Source organism: Quercus robur, chromosome 3 (assembly GCF_932294415.1).
Source record: "Quercus robur chromosome 3, dhQueRobu3.1, whole genome shotgun sequence".
Taxonomy (NCBI): Eukaryota; Viridiplantae; Streptophyta; class Magnoliopsida; order Fagales; family Fagaceae; genus Quercus; species Quercus robur.
Genome location: NC_065536.1, coordinates 66,055,922 through 66,067,920, shown reverse-complemented (window position 1 = coordinate 66,067,920; position 11,999 = coordinate 66,055,922). Strand labels below are relative to the sequence as shown.

Genomic DNA, 11,999 nt, shown 5'->3' with positions numbered 1-11,999 from the left:
AGTTGAGTAGGTTTTTACCTTTATTTTGCATGAAAATCTTCCTTTGATTATGTTTTGTTTTCTGGTTCATGAATTTCTGTCACCTTGAAATTTTCAAGCACATCCTTGTCCTTGATATTAGATTTATTCAACAAGATTTGGAAGACATATGGTCCTCCTTTGATCACTCAAACCATGAACCAGTCAACTGCTCTTGTTTAGGATATGTATTAGTTTGTAAAATAAAATATGTTTGCTTGATAGTACTGACTTAACAGGAGTGGTTGGCTGTAACAAGCATCGGCTTTGTCAGGGTGCCAGACAGTTCCTAGCCATCCTGAGGACCAGATTGCCCACTTTCTCCGATATTCAACATTTGAAACTAACAAGTTGGTGCTTGTTATAGCCAACCGCTCCTGTTAGGTCAGCACTATCAAGCAAATACAATTTATTCTACAAATTAAAACATATCCTGAACAAGAGCAGTTGATTGGTTCATGGTTTGAGTGATCAAAGGAGGACCATATGTCTTCCAAATCTTGCTGAATAAATCTAATATCAAGGACAAGGATGTGCTTGAAAATTTCAAGGTGACAACAATTGATGAACCAAAAAATAAAACATAATCAAATGAAGTTTTTCATACAAAGTAAAGGTAAAAACCCACTTAACTGCACATTCAGTACTATCAAGCAAACTCAATTTATTCATGATGGTGTATTATAAAATAAGAAACTTCAAGCTCGTCCATGAAGGTCGTCCATGGCAATAATAAAGTGGACTGGGTAGAACCCTCATCCGTGACAAGGTTGTCCATCCAAAAAGATGCTTGGACGACCACCACATTCCTATTTCAGAGTTTACCAAGTAAAAATTTGGGTTCATCACTACAAACTGTTTCCAATGACAGTTATGGAAAACAAGACTAAAAAATATAACTTCTGTAGCAATTATAGAAGTTGACTCCAAATCTTTCGAGCTCCTCAATGATAGGAGAAGTTACTGGACAAGTAACTGCCTCAAGGACATGTTATATAAGCACTCATCTCAGACAAACAAAAAAAAGTATTTTCCCTTTATACAATTTCCATAAGTTTGGAGTTCTAAATTTTGAAGAGAGAAACTAACTTCATCATCGGAGGGTTTGTAGCCAGTTAACCCCAGTCTCTTTTGATTCTCTGTTTTCTCTTTTTTGGGTCCTTCAGAAACATTAACATCCACGCCATCCAGTCTACTGGTTTTCTGAGCATTATCAATTCAACAAACTAATACATATCCTGAACAAGAGCAGTTGACTGGTTCATGGTTTGAGTGATCAAAGGAGGACCATATGTCTTCCAAATCTTGCTGAATGAATCTAAAATCAAGGACAAGGATGGGCTTGAAAATTTCAAGGTGACAACAATTCATGAACCAGAAAAAAAACATAATCAAAGGAAGATTTTCATGCAAAGTAAAGGTAAAAACCCACTTAACTGCACATTCAGAATGTTTAACTAAATTTGGCATTACCTAAAGAATAGATAGTAACATATTAGTTCAATATTGCAGGATGACAAACATTACTTACCTATGATGCTAACTAAAGAAAGAAAATAATGCCAAACCAAAACAGTCATTCTAAATCTCTCTATCAACTTGATCATTGTGGCATGAGAATTTTGGAAAGATCTAGGAGGTTAGAATTGATGGAGAACTTGATCCATCCCTTTTTCTCAATATATTTGAGACACAGCTGCATCACAAGCCCAACCATGATAGTGTAAAGACATAAAAATAATACCTTGCTTGTGGAAAAGGCCAACACAATGCAGATCAATATGGTAGGAGGAATACACATAAAAATGGCTCCAATTGTTCCCACAAGTATCTTGTAAGGCCGAGATGTACTGGGATGTTTGACTCTTAACCATACAAATGAGATAAACTCTAAAACTGTTCCAAAACAGTATAGGATATTCTTTGCTGCTATAATCTCTTGGAAGCTAAACAATGACAATAATAGCACACTAGAAGTTGAAATCAAAATTCCAGTCATAGGAGTTCCATGGCAAGACCTCTTACCAAAGAACTCAGGCAGCATCCCCCGTTCTGCCATACCCAAAAGCTGGAAAGAGTCACTACTCATCTCAGCTGGAAACATGCCCATATTTGACATTGCTGAAGTGGCATGGATCCACCATCTCAATGAATTTCCTCGAAGAATTTTAGCAATTTTAGAGAAATACCCCTTAGTCCATAACTCATCATTGATTGGAACAGAACCAGTACCAATCAAAATAGGGAAGAAATAACCAAGCACCACCTATATCAAAGTATAAGTCAAAGCCTTCGGAAGAGTTTTCTTTGGGTTGTTCACCTCACCAATAACTGTGTTTATTGAGTCCCAATAATTTAGATTCCAAAATAGAGTGTGCAAATACAAATTCCAATCCACTTCATGTAGATTGATCTCTAACCATTTGGAAGGCTCTAGCTTCGGATATGTGACAATCCCCATCACCACAAAAGGAAGAAGTGAGGAAATCCCTAAAATTACAGCAAGCCATCCCACAATAGACAATCCCCTATAGTTCATATAAGTAAGGACAACTGTCAAAACTATTAGGGCTAGGATTCTTAGTACACCACCACCTAAAACTGGGAAAGCCGACTTCAAATAATCAAGGAATAGAACCGAGTAAAGTGCGTTATCAATTACTATTGGATTATTATCTAAATCACTGTATAATAAGTTAAAGGAGATTCTTAAAAAATAAAATAAAATAAAAAAATTGCTTGAAGACTTTGTCATTGTCAAAATGATTTAAATCTTCAATAGGTCTTTTTGTAATTTTAGAATTAAAACAATAGACTAGGATCTTTCCTAGTCCTATGGTTACTTCTAAACCTTTTATTTAGGCTCTGGGATAATCCTAAGCCATGGCTTTTAGTTCCCAGTGATATCTCAAGAGATCTTTACTGATTATAAAAATTTAGAATAATACTTGAAAATTTCATTAGAGATATCTTGGCTTAAATACCATAAATATTGATCTAGATATTGGGAAAAATATCAAAAAACTTAAAATTATCGATATAATGTAAGTTTTTTTTTTTTTTTTTGGAAACAATATATAATGTAAGTTATAATATATAAATAGAAATGGGTTCCAATTAACTCAACTGGTAAAGTTTCTAATAATTGAATAAGAGATCTATGGTTCAATCTCCGCTTACAACAAAAATCGATTGGTATATAAACAGAAAAATTATAAATATATATTAAAAAAGGGAAAAAAAATCAATAAGTCTTCACATCTGTTGACATAAACTATTGTTACTCCAATTATAACAAGTCATATTAACTTTTAAAGTATAAATTACCACAAAAAATATTGGTCATCGTTATTTATTCTTCTTCTCTTTTTATTTAGATTCTATGGGAGGCAAGATTCAAACTATAGATATAGGTACCATAAAAAAAGTCATTATCACTGGGCTATTACTTCAACCCCTCATTTGAAATTGCTCATAGTACATAAAACTTAGGCACTAAATACCAAAATCAACAAACAACATTTTTCACACCTAAAGCTTTCATCTACAACCTAGAAAGCACGGACGCGGCTGGGAGGGTGCCGCACTCGCGTCCAACGCGGCCCGACGCGGGACGCGGCGTTCGACGCGGTTGCCCGCACGTCGGTGTCGCGTTTGAGTTTTTTTTTTTTTTTTTCTCAGATTCGGGCCGACTCGGCTTGATTCGCGCAGACGCAGCTCGATTCGCGCCGAATCAGCTTCGATTCGCTCCGAACCGGGCTAATTCAGGCAAAATCGGGCCGTATTGGGTCGTATCGACCAGCAACCGATACAGCCGATACGGCCGAAACATGCCGGAAAAGGCCGAAAAAGGCCGAAATCTGCCTTGAATCTGGTCGAAAAATCCGAAATTCTCACCTCAGAGGCATATTAATGTGTTTCTTGCCTTCTTCTTTCTTTGTTTTGTGAATCAAAGCATAGTAATGTGTTTTTTAAAAATATTTTAATAGTAAAAATATATAGAAAATATAAATAAAAATATTTTTAATAATTTTTTAATCGCCGAGTCCTGCCGCACCCGCACCCTACTTTTTCAAAAATTGCCGAGTCCCGCACCCGCACCCAAGTCCCGAAACGCACCCGTGCTACATAGTCTACAACACACAAAATTAAAATCTTTTTCAAACATTGTAAAGGTCTCTTGTAAGCTGTAACTAACACCCTAGCATCGATCATCCTTCTTTTTGGTCATCCAAATAGGATTGGTAACGTGGCAAAAAGCCAACAGGGATCCAAGGATGTATCACAAACAAAACTGTTTTCACAACAAATTTCACACTTGCTAAATTAGCAAGTTATTGATTCTAATAAATAGATTCACGACTTACACAACTTCATTATCTAATATTAACAACTTATCACCTTAAATAATTGTGAAATTTATTATAATTTTATTGTGCCTCTAGACTTATTGTTATTCAATACTCTCAAAATAGAACGATGTGATACATTCTCCTTTCACATGAATGGTAAGTCCACTAATTAAATTCATAACTTGTAATGAGATCTATCGTTCATACAACTAGTCGCTAACCCATACGATGCACGGGAAAGCAATTGACTATGAAAAAAAAAATTCAACAATGAGTAAAGAATTTAAATTTATCTCATCATAGTCATAAGAGTAGTTTTAGGACCATATTATTTTACAACTTTTTGACACAACTTTGACGTGACAGTGGTAGAATGTTGTTTATGCACGAAAAATTATTTATAATAAAATTTAAGAAATTTAGAAATAGAAAATTGGGTCAATAATATGCATATTATAGACATTTTGCTAGTTAGTATTTAACTGCTATGCTTTTCTCAATCCTACTTAATCGTAGTAATAACAATATAAACAATTCAAAATATGAAACAATATTAAAATTATAACACCTAATTCTATTATCTTTTATGTTGAATCCGAACAATTAATCAATCAACCAAAAATCATAGCTTTAATTAAGAAAACAAAAAATCACATGAACCCAAATAAAAAGCATTTAAGGTAAAGAATTAAGATCAATCTACTGAGACGCAAATACCAAAAACCCCAAGACTTAAAACTTCGAAATTTATAGAATCCCCAAATTCTACTTCAAAATCAAATAAAACCCTTCAAATTCAAAAAATTTATATATATCATACCAAATAAAAATTCTAAACATAACAAAAGAATAAGATAGAAAGAAAAACTCAACAATAAGTCACATGGATGAAGAAAAACAGCACTAGCAATAGCCAGGGAATGTACCTACCACAGTCACCAATATGTCAAGTGATGAGCTACTCAATCTTCCTCATCCTCAAATCGCGATGTGTCATCTGAAACCTTCACCTCTATGTCTACCTCCATCTCTGTCTCTGCTGACTCCTTGCTCTCCAAATCCTCATTTGGTTGAGCAGATCCATCGTCTTTTCATCCAAAACGAAAAAAGAAAAAAAAAAGAACAGATGTCATAATATATCAAAGCTCAAAGCCTGTACCATAGAAGTTCACCAATAACAATTGGAACTGTTCTCTGATGATGTAATAAATGTAGAAAAATTGTCACATATCTTAAATCTCCAAACCAGATTAAAGAGTAGCAATGACATTTTACACATCGAACAAAAGACCCAAAAAATTGAAGCCACAAATTAGAAACACATACCTACGATGGTAGACTTGGCTTGGCAGCAGGCTGAGGGGCTATAGTGGCACCGTTCAGTTTGGAGTTTGGACTGAAGGTTTGTTTTCTCGATCTGGTTTATATGGTCAGGTTGTTGAAGGATACTTAGGGTTTGTTTTCTCGTCTGGGGTGTATATATGTGTATATATATATGGGTAAATTCCACTAATCACCCTTGAGGTTTGGGTTAATACAAATCAGGTCCATGAGATTTCAAAATTAACCACTTTAGTCCCTAAAGACAATTTTTTCCCTAAACACCGTTAGCCTCTGTTAGCTTCTCTCTTCTCTCTCTTCACGGTAGCCTCTGTTAGCTCATCTTTCTCTCTCTCTCTCTCTCCCCCTCCTGTGAAAATGCAAACTGAGCAAAGACAAACCCAAATCCAAAAAACCCAGCAAACCCTCACTTTTTTTTGTTGAGAGCAGAGGCCCTTCAATGTCCAATGCCTCCATCCCCTTACCCTCTCAAGCCTCACCACATATCAACCCCTCTCTCTCTCCCTAAATAAAAATTGATCAAAAAAAAAAAAAACAGAGCAAGAGAAAGAGAGAAAAAAAATGAAGCAGAGTTCACCTGAGGCGGTCTCATCGTCATCCTCTGCATTCGTCCAATCATCGTCATCCCTTGCCATAACCACCACCTCAGCTACAAAACCCTAAATCCAAAAAAACCCAACAAACCCACCACGACACCACCATATCTTAACCCACAACCACCATTGGCCAGAAAACTCAACCAAATCCACAGCAACAAAACCCAAATCCTTCAACAAAACTTAAATCCAAAAAACTTGTAGTAAACCCACCACTCCATCGGAACCCACAACCACCCCCACTGCAAATCGAACTCAGGCCACAGATCCATTACTTGAGACCACAACCACCACCTCACCACCATCACTACAAAGCCCACAACCACAAACCAAAACCATAAACCACCGTAGACCCACGCTCTGTGGAGACCATCGCCTTCAAGAATGTCGCTACGGTGTTAGGCTCGATGGAGAGTGGTGTGGAGGACCTAACTTGGCTGAACAAATTTGGAAAATTTGTGAAGGGACGGCGGATAAGAGAGGAGAGGTTGAACGAGAGAAAGAGAGAAACAGAGGGATGAGAGGGAGAAAGAAAAATAAGTAACAGAAGTTAACTCCGTTAGGATAAAATTTCCTTAGGTACTAAAGTGGACAATTTTAAAATCTCATAGACCTGGTTGGATATTAGCCCAAACCTCAAGGGTTGATAGTAGAATTTATCCTATATATATATATATATATATTATAATGATGAGTTTGAGTAAATGATAATGATTTATTTTTTAAATATTGTGGTGACGTTGTGAAAGCTTTAAAGCTTCGGTTTTATATAATATATATATATATATATATATATAAATATATATATATATATATATATATTTATATTTATATATATATAAAATAAGAGTTTGCTTCGAACCACTAAAGCTCTTTTATATTTATGAGATCTTCAATTTAAAATTTTCTTTGGACCACTTTTAGAATTTTTTTTTCATAATAACGTAGTCTTAGTGTGTGGAACAAGTGGACAATTATATAGAGGTCTATATATATATATATATATATATATATATATATATTTTTTTTTTTTTAAAAAAATTTATTTATTTACTTGGCCACTATTGTATCATTATGAATGAATGTGGGCCATCACCCATACCAGGCCCATCAAGAGCCCATCCTTCCAGTCTTTCATTTTCCTCTAAACCCTCAGTTCCACTCCGAGGGTTTTCCATTTTCCATTTTCACCGGACGAAGAAGAGCACCATCCATTGTTGCTTTTGCTCAGGGGTGGCCCTAGACATTTTAAGGCCTAAGGCGAGAACTAAAAATATGGCCTTTTTTATACTTATATATTAATTAAATTAATGTTTATTTAATATTTTTATATTATATTTTTCATCATTATTTTCATTTTGTTCTAAATTATTTTGAGGTTCATTATCAAGATTTGTTGTATTGCAAAATTGAACATCATTTTCTTCTAAATTATTTTGGTGAATTTCTTGTTCATTTGTGATATTTTCATCTAAATTTTGTGTTATATTTTGTTTATTACTAATAACAAATTTATTCATTGATCCTTTTTGAGACTCAATTAATTTTTTTTTTTTCTTTTTTTAAGTTTTTCATATCCAGATGCATATTTTTTAGTAGACATTTCTAATCAAACAATATATTTATAAAGACTAAAATAAAAAATAACTTTCAAGTGTAGAGCAAATGAGAAATAGAACTTGATTTATATAAAATGTATTGTTGTAGTTTCACTGAACAATAACAAGTTTTTAGCAATCTCAACCTGCATAAATTAAAAAAAAAAATTAAGCACAAGCATAACAAAAATTTAAGTACAACCATAACACTGACACAAAACTTATTAATAAGACCCACCCAAAAAAAAACAAAAAAAACACAAAACAAATCCTATCTATAACCCAAAAAAAAAAATGCAGGCTTTTAAAAAAAAAAAAAAAAAAACTTGAAGGCCCAAAGTTAAAGCCCAATCCATGGAGGGTCCAGGCAGCCATGATGATAAACTGATAAGTGATAAACAAAGTTACAAAAGCAGCCAGGGACAGGGAGGGCCCAAATAAACAAAGTAATCTTAAGTTCTTAACAAAAAAAATGGCCCAAATATTTATAATTTTACACCTGATTCCTGAACCTCAGAACCTGATACGGTGAGGTGAGGTGAGGTGAGCAGTTGAGACTTGAGAGAGGCGGAGAGCAGAGAATCAGAGAGAGGCTGAGGCTTGAGCCTTGAGCTGTTGTCTGTTGAGCGAACAGTGGAGACTGGAGACTAGAGAGAGGCGGAGAGCAGAGACTAGAGAGAAAGGTAAATTTTTTAGGGTTTTGATTTGTCATTGTTTTGTGGTTAATCTCTTAGACCGGATTTGTAGTTTATCTGGTTGTTTTTTGGTCAATGATTTTGTTTAGAACCAATGTTTAATAGGATTTACCAAAATTTTTGTTTTTTTGGTTAAAAATTATTTTTGTAATCAACAATCATTCTCTTAATCTTCACGAATGCAGATTTTTTTTTTTTTTTGAAAGAACAATGCAATCTCTACGTGGGAGCATCCGATTGGTCCGGAGGCATTGCTCAAACAACGTTGATTTGAAATCAAACGGTTCTCACTTTGCCACTGCCACTGCCAAATTTCATGGCAGCTCAATTGGGTTTTCAAATCCTCGCTTTTTAGGGTCCCTCTCCAAATTTGTATGTGTTCTCACTCATTGTACCCTAATGTACTACCATCTTCAGCATGTTTATGTTTTTTTTTTTTTAGTTTTGATTTATTTATTTATATATTTATTAGTGTTATATAAGCTAAGAATCATGGGCACGTTGAAAAAATTGGACACTCTTGTAATTGGGTTTAATCCAAGTTAAATGGTTGTTAAATGTTAAGTTGGAAAAATTTGTGATTTGGTTAAATCTGTCTCAGTAGTTATAATGCTTTGTTAATTTTTATTTGGTGATTTTGCTTAACATTTTCACTCTATTGGATATTTTGTCAGTTGAAAAAACATTTCTGTTAACTTGCATTTTCCGTCGTACCAAGCACCAGAAAATGCAGAAATTCTCTAAGTAACTCAACTACTTGAGCAAAAGTAAAAGTATCGTCTTTGGAACCTTGCTCGTTGAAAGGGATTTCGTTTTTTGGGGGGTCAAGTGTATTTGAAGGAAAAGAAAAGCAGATGAGACTCATTGAGTATGACTACTTAACTAGCACACACAAGAATTTGAATAGATGATATTCAGAAGAGAATTACCATCATATCAGCTAAAATAGGTAGAATGGTACTAAAAAAATCCTGAGTTGGGATCGATTGTTTGTGCTAAAAAATCCTGTGGAGCACCTGCTAATTTTTTGTCCGGTAGCTCATTCTTTGTGGATGTATATGCTTCAGTTGTTTGGGATAGATTGGGTCATGCCAGGTTCAACTGCAGACTTATTACTTTGTTGGTATCATTGGCTTGGGAAGCATAATTCTAATATTTGGAATTGGTTTTAGGCTATTTAATGTGGACTATTTGGATTAAATGGAATCGGCGTTCTTTTGAGGATACTGGGAAATATTTGGCTCAGTTGTTAGGTTTATGCCAATAGACCCTCTTTAATTGGTCTCGGTGTTGGGGTCTCTTGGATTTTTCTACACTTATGGATTTTCTTTTGTCTCTTAGAAGAGCTTAGTGGTTGCTTGTTACTTTTTTATTCTTTTTACTCTTTGTTCACTACCGTGAACTCTATGTATTTTTCCTACTATTCCTTTTTCAATAATATTTTCTTCTTACTTATCAAAAAAAAAAAAAAAATCCTGAGTTGTGATTTATTACATTATATCAAATAAAGAACATATTCCAATTTTCTATTAGCTGAAGACAGATTCAGAGACTACAGGGTCTTGGAGTCCATCAAGGATAAAACAGAAGGAAGAGAACATAAAATCCAACTCTAGAAAACAGTAAAATTTGATTATCAAAAAAAAAAAAAAAGAAAAAAAAAACTGTCTTAATAGTATTTAGTATCAGCCAATTTGGATATTTAGTGTGGTTGATTAGTTGTTATAGGTTTAATTATGAGTAAAATTTTGCTAAATGTTGGGGAACTTATAGAGGTTTGAAGCAACATTGTGTTATGCGTCTTTGTCAATCAATACATGTGTCAAACGTTTCTTTGATCTTGATGTTGTCGAGCTTGATAATAAAGTGAAATTTGTTGGTTATGATAATAAAGTGAGCTTGATGTGTGGAATAATGAGTGTGGATGGCCACCAATCTTTCAATTAGTGTGGAATTGAGTTCCAATAGGCATATGTACTGTTTTGGGGGTTAAGTGGTTGATTGTCTGAAGATCCATATCTTGTCTCTTAGATGCAATATGAAGATGCTACCAATGAGCTCTAGCTCAAATCACTCTTCCTCTTGTAAAAGCAAGGTGGAGGGTGAAGTAATGATAATAATACACTGGGTGCATGTGTAATTACCAATATTTAAAAAAGAAGGAAAAAAAAAAGGCAATATAGAGATGCTTCAGGCAAGTATGTTACTGTTAACAGCTGCAAAAGTGACTGATAATAAATTATGATCTTTGTTAATGCTATTCCCGAAGATTTTTGGAGTTGTGTTCACAGGTTATTTGTCTTTTACTCCACCTCTGTGACTTTGAAATCTAGAGAATTGATACCAGCAGAACTTCTTTCACTTAACATGCATTTTATGCTTACCAATTTTTGGGAAAATTAATTATTAGCCAATGAGCTTTATGCGTTTCATACTTTGAATTAGAAAGGTGCAGTTGGGCGATTACACTTCACGGTTTACATTGTTTAACATTTATTTGTGGAGGGAATTTTTTTTGGTGAATTATTAGCTATTATTTTTTCTCAAATCAAGACATCTTTGTATGATGTTTACAAATTTGTTCTTGCAGACAAGAATTGGCACCCAAGCAGCTATGGCAACACTATCTAATAATGGCATACCTTCAGTATCAGTGTCAAGCAGAAGTTCTAGGCCAGGTTTGTTACATTGGGCAGCTGTGCTACCTCCTTTCACTAGCAGATGCATTACAACAGTTGAAAATACTGTTGAATCAGTTTCACAGGATTCTTCTGCATCTATCCCTGAAGTAACACCTAGGATCAAATTTAAGAGGCTCGATAAAACTGCCAAGCACATAATGCAGGCACGCATCTTTGTGTTGCTATTATAGTAATCAATAGTATCATCGTCTTTTCCTCAATTTGATAATAATTGGTATTGTACTTCACAGATTTTAGATAAGGAAGCTGTAGAGGAAGTCAGGGAGAACCGAGAAATACCTGATATAAAACCTGGTTATATTGTGCAACTCAAAGTGGTATAGCAAATTCTTTTTAAGAGGATGTTGTTGCTATTGTTATGTCGGTTAAGTAAATTTGTTCATTATGATCCTTCATATGAACAGGTAGTACCTGAGAACAAGCGACGTGTTTCGGTTCTGAAAGGCATTGTTATAGCAAGGCGTAATGCTGGTTTAAATACTACATTCAGATTAAGGAGGCTAGTGGCTGGGGTTGGAGTTGAATCTCTCTTCCCGCTGTAAGTATTTTGAGGTTCCTTTTTGCTCTTTTAAGTAAAAATGGCCCTTTAATAAGCATTGGCCTTGCTGCTTTTAACTGGAAAAGTAACTTCCTGGTTTTTGCCGTGTGGCTTCGCAGCAACATTTGATAGTGCCAGTAGTCATTCCACAGAAGCCTT

The 11,999-nt window shown here is 34.6% G+C and overlaps 1 protein-coding gene and 1 pseudogene across 6 annotated transcripts in view; one reads left to right on the top strand and one right to left on the bottom strand.

The window, feature by feature from the left end:
- Window positions 1-11,999, top strand: part of LOC126718972 (uncharacterized) — a 32,916-nt gene that overhangs the window by 19,822 nt on the left and 1,095 nt on the right. For 2 of the 6 annotated variants that reach the window (XM_050421404.1, XM_050421402.1), the window contains exons 1-5: window positions 8,396-8,588; window positions 8,807-8,972; window positions 11,191-11,445; window positions 11,533-11,619; window positions 11,707-11,840. In XM_050421404.1, coding sequence (XP_050277361.1) covers window positions 8,811-8,972; window positions 11,191-11,445; window positions 11,533-11,619; window positions 11,707-11,840 — 638 coding nt within the window. In that variant the 5' untranslated portion in view covers window positions 8,396-8,588; window positions 8,807-8,810. Of the gene's footprint in view, window positions 1-8,394; window positions 8,589-8,785; window positions 8,973-11,190; window positions 11,446-11,532; window positions 11,620-11,706; window positions 11,841-11,999 lie in introns of those variants that run through there. The other 4 variants (XM_050421405.1, XM_050421408.1, XM_050421406.1 and 1 more) reach the window with 4 other exon arrangements.
- On the bottom strand, window positions 1,622-3,926 carry LOC126719965 (probable polyamine transporter At1g31830; annotated as a pseudogene).